At 38.4% G+C, this 14,324-nt stretch overlaps 1 protein-coding gene across 2 annotated transcripts in view; it reads right to left on the bottom strand.

Moving 5' to 3' along the window:
* The window catches only part of ERCC6L2 (ERCC excision repair 6 like 2), a 131,913-nt gene that overhangs the window by 20,704 nt on the left and 96,885 nt on the right, over positions 1-14,324 (bottom strand). The window contains exons 17-18 of one of the 2 annotated variants that reach the window (XM_054727095.1): positions 11,506-11,674; positions 3,930-4,042 (exon numbers count right to left, since the gene is read on the bottom strand). In XM_054727095.1, coding sequence (XP_054583070.1) covers positions 3,988-4,042; positions 11,506-11,674 — 224 coding nt within the window. In that variant the 3' untranslated portion in view covers positions 3,930-3,987. Of the gene's footprint in view, positions 1-3,929; positions 4,043-11,505; positions 11,675-14,324 lie in introns of those variants that run through there. The other variant, XM_054727094.1, reaches the window with a different exon arrangement.

Below are 14,324 nucleotides of genomic sequence, written 5' to 3'. Positions count from 1 at the left end.
GGCAAACCGCGACTTTTGAGCTGCATGTGGCTCGCGAGCCACAGTTTGCCAACCACTGGTCTATCATTTTACTTTTTTATATAATCCCAGAGATTTCCCTACTTTGCTTCCTCCCACCTCCCTATCTATCACCAATGGCCTTCCTTATGCCTCCTCCTTTAATTGTAATGTATACAATAAGGTGCATAACTGCTATTCTCTGGAGCATTTCCCAATCTGGTGAGATTTTGCTTTGTGGCAATTGTCATGAGTTTGTCTCATATAAATTAAAAATATTCTTATAGGTTTAGATATTTCTTACATTGACATCAGTACATATTTTATATTGTTAAAATTAAAATTCATTGGTATATCTTAACAGAATCCCCCCCTACATAATTTTGTAACATTCACTGATCACTTGAAAAATATTGATGAACTGAGTTATGCAGATCTTCAAAATGTTGACATTCAATTATGCAACATTGTAAAATCATATGAATTGTTAACAATACCAGTTGCCTCACAAAACTCTGTGGGGAGGGTGTCATGGTCATGGTGGCAAACTAAGTTTTTCAATGCTTTAATTTTCACTTGAAAGCATGAATTTTATCACTGGCAACGAGTACTGTCTGTTGTTTTCCTTGAAGCCACATACTCCATAAGTTCATTTTAAAGAACATATCTATTAAGTATACAAATAAATAACCATAATTTTGTGGTAGGCAGTTAGACAGACGTGAGCAGAGCAAGGACAATGGGCCAGGTACAGAAGGTCACCAGGGTGAAAAGGCCTGGGTGCCTAGCAACAGGCAAAGCTGGGAACACAGGACCTCACTTCAAGGGTGACCTTTCCCCCCACAGCATATTGCTGGTCATGTGGTTTAGATCCCCTGGCCTTTCAGATCGCTGGTCATGTGGTTTAGACCCCCTGGCCTTTCAGATCGCTGGCCATGCAGTTCGGACCCTCCTCTCACCTTTCCTCCCCTGGTATCTTGCTAGTCATGCAGGTTAGACCCCCTTAGAGGGGAATGAATAAAGGGCTGGCGAATAGCCCTTAAGCATTAAGCCCCCATGACAATGAGGTTCTGACCTGCATCAAATACATCTAGGCCTCAGTTGTGTTTTAGGACCAGGAAAGCAGTAAAACCAGACAAATGATGTCACAGCTGACCTCAGGACTAGCTGCCTTGCCTAATGACCTCCTGGTGCTGGCCAATCAGTGGAGGCCATGACCCTGAAAGGACACACCTGGAAAGCTGATGCATATGTTACTGAGGTCCTCCCCTAGGACCTTCCCTAAAATCCTCACCCTTAAGAGCCCTCAGGCCTGAGGACCCAGGGCACTCTCCCTGGGAGCACACCAGTGCCTTTCCCCTTCTTGTAGTGAAAATGGCTGTGGGATCTGCCTAGGCCAGTGATGGGCAACCTTTTGAGCTTGGTGTGTCAAACTTCGCCAAAAAACTGAGCATAACTCGGGTAGTGTGTCACTTTGAGGAAAAAACATTATTTCGCAAATGTTTCATCCTCAGGAGCAGCAAATGTTTCATCCTCGGCACGCGGCCCGTGTCATCAGAAATGGCTACTGACACGCGTGTCATAGGTTCGCCATCACTGGCCTAGGTCGACCTCTGTGTGGGAATGACCAACAATAAACATTTGCTGAACTGCTAGTCTGTGCTGCCGACTGCCAAGTGGTGGTGTTTATAGACATGTACTCCATGGCCTGGTCCTTCAGCAGCCTGAAGAGAGAGCAAACACACGAGGTAAGGAACAGAATGGAGTGCCACCATGTCTACAGTGATGACTGGTACAAAAGAGTCTGGAATAGAGTGAGCAAGACTGAGGCTTCGTGGAGGAAGTGGAACTTGACTTGGATTCACCTGGGATGAAGGAGCAGACAGATGATCTGGCTGGAGTGCAGACACGAATGCCAGGCAAACCTGAGAGCACTTCTCATTCAGATAAGAGGGGCTGTTTGCCCTGCTGATAAATATATTCAGTGGTAGACCTGAACAATGTCAAGTTATCTCAAGAGAATTTCCAGGAAAACTATGAAAGTTATTCCTGGAAAAGATAGTTTAAACCACTTAAAAATTCTCAGAATATAGTTGTGAGATCCATTTTATCCTAAAAACAACCGAAAACCTATGAGTGTATTTTAAAAGTATCAGTTATATGCAAGACACTATTTTAGGTCTCTAGGGTCATCAAAAGTGAATTAAAGCTATATCTTGCTCTTTCAAAGATCAAAGTTTATTAGAAAAGAAGAGAAAATGTGTTCTTAAAGAACTATAATAAAAACTTGGAAATCATACTTCAGAATAACAGGCCACTTAAAGTACTCTTGGGTGAACAGAAAAAGTGTAAGAGGAAAGAGAGCTTACTTCCAGCTCCGGGGCAGGCTTGGTGGAAGAGATGCCGCACCTGAGGGAGGTCCTGACAGGCAGAGGAGGACTGGAGATTTGGGAGGCTAGAAAAGAAGGCTATTCCTGTAGAGAAAATGCACAAGTAAAGAGGAAAAAGTAAAATCATTATGCTTTGCCAAAGTATCTTTGGCGGAGTAGATACTGCCAGTGATCTTCCTATATCTCTTGAGTTCAGATAGAGCTTTTTAAAAATGTATCTTTATTGTTGAGAGTATCACAGATGTCCCCACAGATAGAGTTGTAATTACCTAAAATACTTTTTTAAAGGAAAGGATGCACTCAGTACACCTGATTTTTAAAAAATTTTAAATTCCTTATTGTTGAAAGTATTACATATGTTCTCCTCCCCCCCCCCCACACACACTGACCTCTCTCTGGCCGCTCCCAGCCCGCAGCACATGCCCTCACCCCCTACTGTCTGTGTCCATTGGTTATGCTTATATGCATGCATACAAGTCCTTTAGTTGATCTCTTACCCACCCCTATTACCCTCCCCTGCCTTCCCTCTGAGGTTTGATGGTCTGTACACCTGATTTTTTGTTTGTGTGTTTAATAGTTAAATTGTTAATTTCACAGGCAAGTTATCTTGAAAAGCTAGACTGATTTGTCATATTGGAAAAGTAAAATGGAGTAAAAAAACAAAAGTAAAACCTCCCAAACAAAATAGTAACCAAAGTAAAAAGTAAATAAGGATTGATACTCTAGAGATTTAAGTTAACTGCCACTGTTGAGCCTAGTGGAAGCCACTTACCCTCTTATTTTTAAAAATCAGTAAAATAAGATGTTGCATTCGTCTCCAGGAATCCTACAAATTCTAAAACACTATGATTCCCTAACCTTATAATTTTGCTCTATTTGTCCTATAAAAATTCTGAATTCATATGTGCAGAGGCAGTGTTTCCAGATGACAGAGGCATGGGTGTTTCCATTAAGTGTCCATGTCCAATTGACACCTTGGTTTTCAAAGAGGGAGAAATATAATTTGAAAAGGGCTAAGTACTTAGTGTGCTTTAAATCACCAGGTGGAGCCAATCAGAGTTCAATGAGGCCTTATATCTCTAAGCTTTTTTATTGTTACTTAGAAGGCATTATTTGAAGAAATAGTATTTTTTTAACTCTTTAGAATCTCCCGGCTATTCTAAACAGAGAAATTGTTCAAAGAGGCCATATCTATCTTCTATGCAACTGGAAAGATGACCAGCTACAGAGTTAGAATTAAACTATTTCCTAATAAGCAAAGACTATTTTTGTCAGTCCAGTCCATTGCCGAACTACTGTATGATTCCTTTCAAAGACAATGTTTTCCTACAGTATTCTTCATGACAAATCAAGGCAGGTCCTTCATCTATAAAATTAGAGGACTGGGCTAGCTATCGTTTGTGGTATTCTAACATACTCTATTGTTGGTACTATTAAAAACAAAAGTAATAACAGGTCATTGTAGAGAATAACAGAGGAAATTCCACTCATCACCTCTGATGATAAACAATAATCATAATTACAACAATAAAATGTGTTTTATTATGAGTACTTTTAATGCTTTTCTTTAAAAGAGTTGAATGTGTTATGAACACATCAGTCACATTACTCCACCAATTCTGGTAACATCACTGTGAGGAAGGATGCCGCAGCTTCTCATGCCACCAGCTAGGTGGGGAATAGGTGTACATGTTTATCATTTACACCAGATTCTCCTCCCTCTGACGAGGTAATAAGTGCTCTTCACAAATGATAAAACATCTTTCTGGATTAACCCTAGTCCTAAAGATAAAAACACAAGAGCCGTTTTTTAAGCCAACACTAGTCACATAATTTTGTACATACAGAGTGGGGCAAAAGTGGGTTTACAGTTGTGAGTGTGCAAAACACAGACTTTATTCTTATATTATTACTTACTAATTATTGTATTATTTTCCATACGAACAACTGTAAACTTACTTTTTCCCCCACCCTGTATACACACCCACAATTTTAAAAACCTTGATCTTTACTAAATTATTTTAAAGAATGATTTTCTGATACAAACACCATAAAATCCACATCTAGCTATAGAAAGGAAAATGATAAAACCATAAAAAATCCCACCCAGTAAGAGTTAATTCCATTACATGCTGAAACCATAAACCATACTTACTGGACTACTCCATAAACCAGTCATTTGTGAACAATTACTTTAAGCCATCATGCCATTCACTATCCTGAAAAATAGGGTAATGGAATGCTGTATCTCCCCAAAGTCTGCTCATTGTAAACAGTCCATCCCTCCTCGCTCACTCCGAAAGCTGTATAAACACACTGCAATCAAATCCACCACAGCTCATAGAAATCCTGTCTTTAAGTCATCTACAAAATGCCAATCTAATACAAATACAAGAAAGAGAATTCTTACTAACACAGTATTTCGTATTTACAGTACGCTGAACAGTGCTTAAACCTGCACTGGTTGTATAAAAGGCGCTCTCCCCCACGCCACCCGCGCCCCCAGGCTGACAGCGTGCTTAGTTCTCTCCTTTACACCACACTGCAATAACATAAAGAAGGGTTTACTATTAATCCAGGTTTTACTACAAAGCGACCCGTTATTTCTCTGTCAAATACTGCCGAGAATGCCAAGTGTCTGTCATCCAATTCAGGGGATTAAGTCTTCTTTTATAGTCTGATACTTGTACCAATTTATAAAAATACAGATATAGTTTCTTAGAGTTGGTCACAGTCTATATTTTGGCTTGGAGTCAGGCAGCAGAGGTTGACTATGACAGCTGGCAGGAAACTGAGGGGAGAATACATCCTCCCCCTTTCAGGCACCACATCGCAGTTGCCATAGTGATTAATCCTTAATTGAATGCTGTCTTTGTACATTTCTTTTCAGAAAACTTTAAGTAAACTTAAGTTGAAAACATGCAGTTGATTGAAAAAAAATGAGGCACCACATCACAAACAGGTATAGCTACATTGTGCGACATACTTCCATATATTAAAAGAATGAAGTAACTCTAATAAAGGTATTATCAGTTCCTTCAAATACTTAAAATATATATATTTTTTTGGTTTGAAGCTTAACCCTAAATTATAAAGGTTTTTCCTCTTGTCATCAGAAATCTCATTGTTTAAAAAAGCTGTCCAGAAGTGGTTCTAAAAATATCCAAATACATTTTAATGCAAAATGAGTTTTTATTTTATATTGTTTGTATTACTGTATAACAAAGGTATAATTAGAATTTATTTTAGGAGAGATAGGTTTTCATTCAAGACATCTATAAAACGTGTTCTATGAATAGAAATTATTTATAAAAGTATGAACTATAAGAAACCAAAGGATAGATGGAAAAGATAGTATATTAGGCCTTTTCTTAATATATAGTTGAATTTGAAATTCCTAGCTTTTGTCATTTTGGTTATCAACAATTATACCAAAGGACTGAGAACCTCTGAAAGACCAGAGTTTTATCTAGGCGTGTGGTAGACATGACCTCTTTGTAAGTTTTCCGTTTAGTCTATTCCTGTGAAGTTTAGTTAAAGGCTTTCACTTAGACTCAACTTAGCATTCCTTGGAAAGTGAAATACTTGCATATTGTGATCCCTGTCAATCGTGTACTGCCGTCACACAAACAAACAGGATTTGTTTCCTTAGGCAGTGAGGCAACGCCTCTGCACTGGCTACAGATGCACGTGCACGCACACAGACCTCACACACATGCCTACACACACACACACACACACACACACACACACACACACACAATCTTTTCATACACATGTAAAAGTCTCTAATAAAACTTTGGTGACAGACATGAAGCACCCAGAAGAATTCTCAGTAATCTAAAGATTCTTGATGCGAGCCCCAGATGAAAGATACTGTCCTGTAGGTGGAAGGTCTGGGGACTTGGGGAGTTTTCCAAAGCAAGAGGCTTGCAACTCTAACAATATGGCTGAGTCTCTTTTGTCTCCACCTTGCTTCATTTCCCTTCACCTTATTCTTTTCTTCCATAGCTATTTTTCTTTTTTTTCCTCAAAACTACAAATTTACTATTGCCACCCACCACCACACTACAAGTTGCAAAACCTTTCAGTGAGTGAGATACATGTCTCTAACCAATGTTTCGAAGATACACTCATTGAAGGTGCTGAAGTGATACTGACCAGATATGATGAAGTCACTGAGTGTAAACATTTTTTTCTGAGGTAGAAATTCTGTGATATGGCTTTGAAATGTCATCAACATCTCATCTATGTGAAATAATATTATCTGAAAATGTCTTTACAAATAGTTTTAGTAAAGAGAAAAGCAACACTACCATCATTCTATCTCCCTGACATTACTGAAGTAGTATTTAGTTTCCAGAAGAACTGCAATGAGGAGGACTGAGATTGTTATGCGTAAAGATAATGCAGACGTAGTCTGCGGGCAGTGATGCCTCCCTCATTTGAACGTCTTTCAGCATCCATGGGAATATCTTAAATTAGAAGCTGTCCCATCAACTGATGAATCTAAAGAGAAAATAAATCTATCAGCTTTAAAGAGAAAAACTACTAATAACTTTAATTCTAATATAGACTCTTATAAAATAAATCAATATAAATTATAAAGTACTGAGCGGCTTTCTATTTCCATAAGCAAAAACTTAATAGTCACATATAACATTCTGGAAAAATATTCTACCATGAACATTATTAAGTTTTGTTTGTTTTAATCATTTTTAAAATTGATTTTAGAGAAGCGGGGGTTGGGGGGAGAGAAACATGAATGGACCAGGGGCTGAACCCACAGCCTGGGTATGTGCCCTGACAGGCATTGAACCCACCACCTCTTAGCGTACGGGGACAACGCTCCAACCAACGGACCACACTGGCCATGGCAAACATTCTTGAGGTTTTTTTAAGGGAGTCCAAAGACCCACATTTCCTAGTACCACCCAACCTTTTATTTATAGGTAAATGTAGTTGTTTATAACAATTTATGGATTATTCCTTGTGGTTCCCTCAGGGGTCAACGCCTCCAGGGGAGTTAAAAGGGGACATCAGTCTTACCCAGTGGTAGTACTAACAATACAGTAAACCCTCGATTTTGTGGACCTCGATTTAACGGACTTCAGATTTAATGGACAAAATTTCCGGCTTGTATGTCATATATGAACATTAATACCCTCTTGATTTTAAAGTGCTTTTAACCAGGATTTGCTTAAAATTAAATTAAGAGGCTATTTATTTTTGTTACTAATTCACTGTTATTTTTAACAAATTGGCCATATGTTGGAAAGAACACTGTAGTAATTTCGCCAACATAAATAAATATTACATATCTACAACTATAGTCAACATATTTAAATCCAAGAGTCACCACTGGTAAGCAATGTTTGGGGAATGCTTAGAATGTGATCATTGGTTCTGTTGTCATGTGGTGTGACTTTCTGCAGCTAAGCCACGCCCTAGCCTCGTGTATTTGTTTACTTCAAGGTGACTGATGAATTCACACATTTACTAGACCTATTCAGTAGAAAAGTAAAATTACTGTAATACATATAGAAAACTTTTCAGTGGAATTAAATTTTTCATACATACTTAATTTTAATTACGCAAACATGTCTGCATAAGTAAAAACAGGTAAACTAATTTGTCATTTTTAAACATATGAATTCAGAAAACCTACTTTATTATATAACAGATTTTCAGCTTTAACGGATGCCTCCTCCCCCCTCGCTCGAATTAGTCTGTTATTTCGAGGTTTTACTGTACTTATTATTTATTGAGTGCTGTTTCGTATCAGGCACTGTTCAGAGTATTTACAGGTATTACTTCATTTAGTTTTCGTAAAAACCTTTGGAGGTAAGAAGTATAATTGTTTGCATTTTAAACACCAGGAAATTGAGAGGCAGAGAAGGTAGTAACTTCCTCCTGGTCACACCAGGGTCATGAGGGAGAGAAAGAATTCAGACTCTGGCATTCTGAGTGGAGTCCATGCACAGGCTAGTGATAACCATCAAAATTCCTCCAGCCTCTGGGAGGTTGCACAGTTCAACAGGTTGAAGATGAGACTCATTATATTTATTTATTTACTTATTTTCAATTAAACTAAAAGGAGAAAAACATGAGGTATGTCTCAGGGGTTATATTTTTATGTCAAAAATATAGTAGCTTTAGTTTTGACATTGGTGAAAAACTAAAAACATCACAAATATACACTGAGTGGCCAGATTATTATGATCTCTGAACGCATAATAATCTGGCCACTCAGTGTATATACGTGTATATACATTAGAAGCCCGGTGCATGAATTCGTGCATGGGTGGGGTCCAGCCAGCCTGGCCAGGGGGAGGGGACATGGGCAGTTGGCCGGCCTGCCTGCTGGTTGAACTCCTGGTCGAGGGGACAATTTGCATATTAGCCTTTTATTATATAGGATATACACTGAGTGGCCAGATTATTATACATTCAGAGATCATAATAATCTGGCCACTCAGTGTATATGATCACTATCTGTTTTAAAAATTCTGATTATCAAATATCAAGTAAGATTTTTCTTTTTTAATGATAAGTTTATAATATTGTCCCTGAGTATCTTTGTATATAGGTAATAAAACTTTCAAGATGTTAAAGTACAACTATATTAATAACCTGATATATTAAATGGTATAGGTCAAACCTGATGAATTGAATCTTGTTCTGTATCAAGTTTTTATTTAAAGAAGCCAGCCACTGAAATGAGCATGCTGACACAGAGTTCTTGCCTGCTAGCCCTGGGGGCATGAGATCGGACCCCCTGCTTACTGGCTTTAAAACTTGCCTGAATATTTTACACCAACCATGATTTAGTCATGAAACCACAAATTTCTTCCTATTCCCTGAAAAAGATGTACTAAATTGGTCTACGTGTCAAAGGGCATAGAGAAATCCTAGGGGATAAATACTCCAATTAGTTTCCTGGTAAGAAATATCCCTCATGATAAATACCACTGTGAAGACACAAGGTTTCTGATGAGGTTGTGCTGAGAAAGGTTGAAAACTATTGGTATTGCTAATACAAAGATAAAGAAATTTTCTGCCACTAAAGGCAAAGTATATTTGAAGCATTTTCATTTTTACAACTTTTCTTTTTTTTTTAATATATATTTTATTGATTTTTTACAGAGAGGAAAGGAGAGGGACAGAGAGCTAGAAACATCGATGAGAGAGAAACATCGACCAGCTGCCTCTTGCACACCCACTACCGGGGATGTGCCCGCAACCAATGTACATGCCCTTGACCGGAATTGAACCTGGGACCCTTCAGTCCGCAGACCGACGCTCTATCCACTGAGCCAAACCCGTTTCGGCAATTTTCACAACTTTTCTTGAGAAGGTTCCAAAGGGACTTTTTCTTGCTTCCCTATCTAAGGGGTTGCTTCTCAGGTACATTTTGGGAAATTATAAGCCTGTAAATTTCTTCTCTGAAAAACATTTAAATAAACTAGTAACTAATATCCAGTTATTTTATTAACAGCTACTACAGAGGTTTGCCAAGCTATCTTACCCTTTTCTCATTAAAATTTGTTTGTTTAGAAAAGGGAATGGTTTTTTTTTCTCTTTTAAAGCTAATAAAAAATTGGCTGTCTATTTAAAAGATACCAATATGCTCTTCATTCTAATAAAGCAAATGCCTGGCAAACCCAGCATACTTCTGCCTATCTTTCCCAGATAGCTCCTACAAGGCAGTCAGACTGTAGAACTGCTGTCTACAGTATTGGTTGAGAGACAATATATTTCTAGATCAAGTGACAATATAAAAAAGCAGCATACTTGGGTCATGAAAGAATGTTCTCATGAATTGTATTTTGACATTGGGCCTTTTGATTACATTAAAATATTACTTGAAGGATATTATAAGACAATTGACTGTTCACTAGGTCACTCAGTGGTCTTCATTTAAAATCCCGGCGACAAATTCCTTCATATTAAATGCTGGGAAAAGCTTTAGAAAAGCTAGTGTTTTTCTGCCCTTAAGGACAACATTTAGCTCAGTGTTGCTCAGCAGGGTGTTACGGCATTTTGGGCAAATCAATTGTTGGCAAGTGGGATGTCCCCCTCCCCACCACAGCCATTTAGCATCCCTGGCCTCCAGACATTAATGCCAGTCAGGCACTCAGTCACTGTGACCACCCAAACTGCCCACACACATGATCAAATGCCCGAGTAGAGAGCACACTAAATAAATTGTTTACTTCCTTTGTTCTGTCTACGAGGCAACCCATTTTAAATTTGTTTAAAAAAATATCTGGGTAAAACCATTATGTCCTATATTTCTACATTCTAACTTTCTCTCACTCTTGAACTTCCAATTTAATTTATATTTCCCTTGGTCCTTAGTTTCACTTTCTATTCTGATTTTATCATTAAGACAATCCAAATTATTTTTGGAGCCCGATGAAGTACAAATAAATGAAGATCACTTGGCAATTCAGAGGCATTGCCCCCCTTCATTCTTAAAAGCAATGCTAACTTGAAACAAACCACTGTGGTTTTTTTTAACTCCACATAAAGTGGTAGAAAAACTACTCCTCAGACACTTAGTTCTTAGGAATTAATAAAGGATAATAAGCCAAAAAGAAGAAAATATTTTTTAAAACCTTTGATGAAAGTGACTATCTGTAAATAAATATCACATTTATATAAAGCTTTATTTCTATATAATAGCAATTTTAAGTGAGAAGAGCCCACAGAGAGTTTTTATTACCTTTAACATTATAAAAATCCTTTTACTAAAAAAAAAAAAAAAATTCTATGAACCTAGTTTTTGCGTGTCTTCATTTTAGATGAAAAATTTTGGAGGAAATCTGGTTTGGGTTCTGATTTAACTGCATGATTCCCTCAGATTCCTCATTTCTTGGCAAACTTTTATTGAAGAAAACGATTAAGTAGCTCAATATTTTTAGACATTTAGATACTGATTTGTCTTTTACTATAAAACATCTTCAGTGACTCTCGTGCCCCAAATAATGTTCTGTTTTTCACACTTATTTGTATCACTTACAATCTCAGTAGCTACTTTTGAGGGGGTGCTTAGTGAAGATCTTGTTGAGTAACTTCTGTGAAAATGAGATAAAAACTGAAGATGACATTATGCTCTATGCTTCTTACCTTAGATGTGCAAACAGCTATGTTCGCAGGAAGCTGGGAAAACTGCTTCAATTCAAATACATCACGTGCTGCCCATCGGCTCATGTGATTTTCAGCTTTGCTTGATCCAATCACATTCTGGTTTGAGTGGATATAAGCCACTTCCTGAACACCATCTAGAGGCAATCGATGTTTACTCAGTGATGTCTCATTATGAAGCAATATGGTTCCATGTACTTTAAAACTTATCAGCAACACACTAACAATCAGTTATGCTTGTTTTGTTTTTAATCCTCAAGAAAAATATCCAGTTTGTCAGTTAACATCATCAGAGTCATTTAAAAAAATTAAAAAGAGGAAGAGTTCAAATATGTTGGTCTAGGTCAGTTCGGCAAACTCATTAGTCAACAGAGCCAGATATCAACAGTACAACGATTGAAATTTCTGTTGAGAGCCAAATTTTTTAAACTTAAACTTCTTCTAACGCCACTTCTTCAAAATAGACTCGCCCAGGCCGTGGTATTTTGTGGAAGAGCCACACTCAAGGGGCCAGAGAGCCGCATGTGGCTCGCGAGCCGCTGTTTGCCGACCACGGGTCTAGGTTAACTTGGAAGGACTTTTCCCTCTCATCAATGTGAGAACTTCTAATATTAGGTAACAATCTTTTTAGACTTAAACCTGAAATGAGAGTTTTGGCCAACAGGAAAGTCGTGGTGAAGGGTCGTTTCTATGAATTTGTTGTTCCAGTTGATTTAAAAAAATATATTTTTACTGATTTCAGAGAGGGAGAGATAGAAACATCAATGAGAATCATTGATCAGCCACCTCCTACACGCCCCCTACTGGGGATTGAGCCTGAAACCAGGGCATGTGCCCTTGACCAGAATCGAACCCGGGACCCTTCAGTCCACGGGCTGATGCTCTACCCACTGAGCCAAACTAGCTAGGGCTCCAGTTGATTTTTAAAAATTGTTTAATAATTTAAGCTCAGTGTTAGCCTCATCTGTTCCTTTCAACATGTACTTGATTAGAGTGATGAAGTGGGAGCGAGGGGTTTATGACCGGGGAGTTTCGTTTGGTTGGCTTTGTTCAGTTTTACTGTTTGTATTCTGTCTTTTTTGTACATATGCCCAGAGAATGTCAAGATTGGAAACTTTTTAGGAAATGAAAAAAATTAACTTACAGCTTTTATCTGAAAGAAGTTTAAAAAATGGCTACATTTTTTATTGCTTTGCTTCTAGGCACCCATAATTTACTTTAAACTGTGGTCATAAAAGAGAAGGGTAGAACTAAGGTCTGTAAAAGCTCTCTCCAACAGCTCTGGCAATGAACCTTGATCATGACCTTCAACACTTGTGCTGTTTCAGTCCTGAACTTCTCTCAACCAGACTCGCCAATCATGCGAAAACAAGATGTTAAATAAGATGATTGAAAGAGCAACTACGATAATATTCTCCTGAAGTTTCAAAGCACCAGAGAGTGTGTATGGCAACAGTTTAAAACCTTCAAAAGCCCTAGCCGGTTGCTCAGTGGTTAGAGCATTGGCCCGTGGACTGAAGGGTCGAGGGTTCGATTCCAGTCAAGGGCACATACCTGGGTTGCAGGCTCGATCCCTGGCCCCAGTTGGGGCACATGTGGGAGGCAACTAGTTGATGTATCTCTCACATTGATGTTTCTCTCTGTCTCTCCCCCTCCCTTCCACTCTCTCTGAAAATCAATGGGGAAAAAAAAATATCCTCAGGTGAGGATTAACCAAAAATAAATAAATAAAATAAAAATAAAACCTTCAAAAGGATTCTTCTGGTAGAAAATTTACTCAGATTTTTCTTATTTTGATGATAAGTTTTATGCCTTACTCAAAATAGCATTAGTTCCACACTAGCTCTTGACATCTTTTGGACAATAAAATCCAAACCCAAAAAAACAAACAAACAAAAAAACCTCAGCTGATTTAAAAAAAAAAATAGTTTATGCAATAATTCCTCAAACATAAAATCTAGTTGTAGCACACAAACCAAAGGATAGTCCAGTAATTAGTTACAAGGGTATCAGAATGTATACTATCATGAATATTAAATATATTTTTATTGATTTCAGAGAGGAAGAGAGAGATAGAAACATCAATGATGAGAATCATTGATTGGCTGCCTCCTGCACGCCCCCTACTGGGGACCGAGCCCACAACCCAGGCATGTGCCCTTGACCAGAATCGAACTCGGGAGCCTTTAGTCTGCAGGCCAATGCTCTATCCACTGAGCCAAACCGGCCAGGGCCCATCATGAATTTTAAATGAGACTACTAATAACTGCAAAAGAAAGCCTGATTTGCAAATAAGTTAATCACAATGATTAATGTTTCCACATCACTGCATCCTTGCTTATACACTAACTTCTTTCATATAGTTCCCAAAAAACTATATGAAAGAACTAACTCTTTTTGGGAACTAACTCTTAAAATCACTAAATGGCTTCTCGGCAGGTGGTGGTGGCAGGGGAAGCAGTTCTTCCATCTCTCTCAATCCCTACAGAGAGCAGACAGCAATTAGAGAACAAAACCAACGCCACAGACAGCACTCACGACGAAATTAGATGAGCAGATACCCACGTGAGCCCTAAAATACAAGCACGTGGGGAACCCACCAGCAGCTATACACTCTGCATAGCACCAGGGCCTGTGGGAAGGAAGAAAGAAGTAGCAGAATGGCACCTGCTAGATCTGAGAACAGGAGACCACAGAAGAGCCAACAAGTACTAGTATTCACTGGGAAGCAAAATGGGCCAGCTGGAGGTAGCAGCTGAACTCTGGGAAGGTTCCCACTCTCCAAGG

Source organism: Eptesicus fuscus, chromosome 15 (assembly GCF_027574615.1).
Source record: "Eptesicus fuscus isolate TK198812 chromosome 15, DD_ASM_mEF_20220401, whole genome shotgun sequence".
Classification (NCBI taxonomy): Eukaryota; Metazoa; Chordata; class Mammalia; order Chiroptera; family Vespertilionidae; genus Eptesicus; species Eptesicus fuscus.
This window is presented reverse-complemented; position numbering and strand designations above follow the sequence as displayed.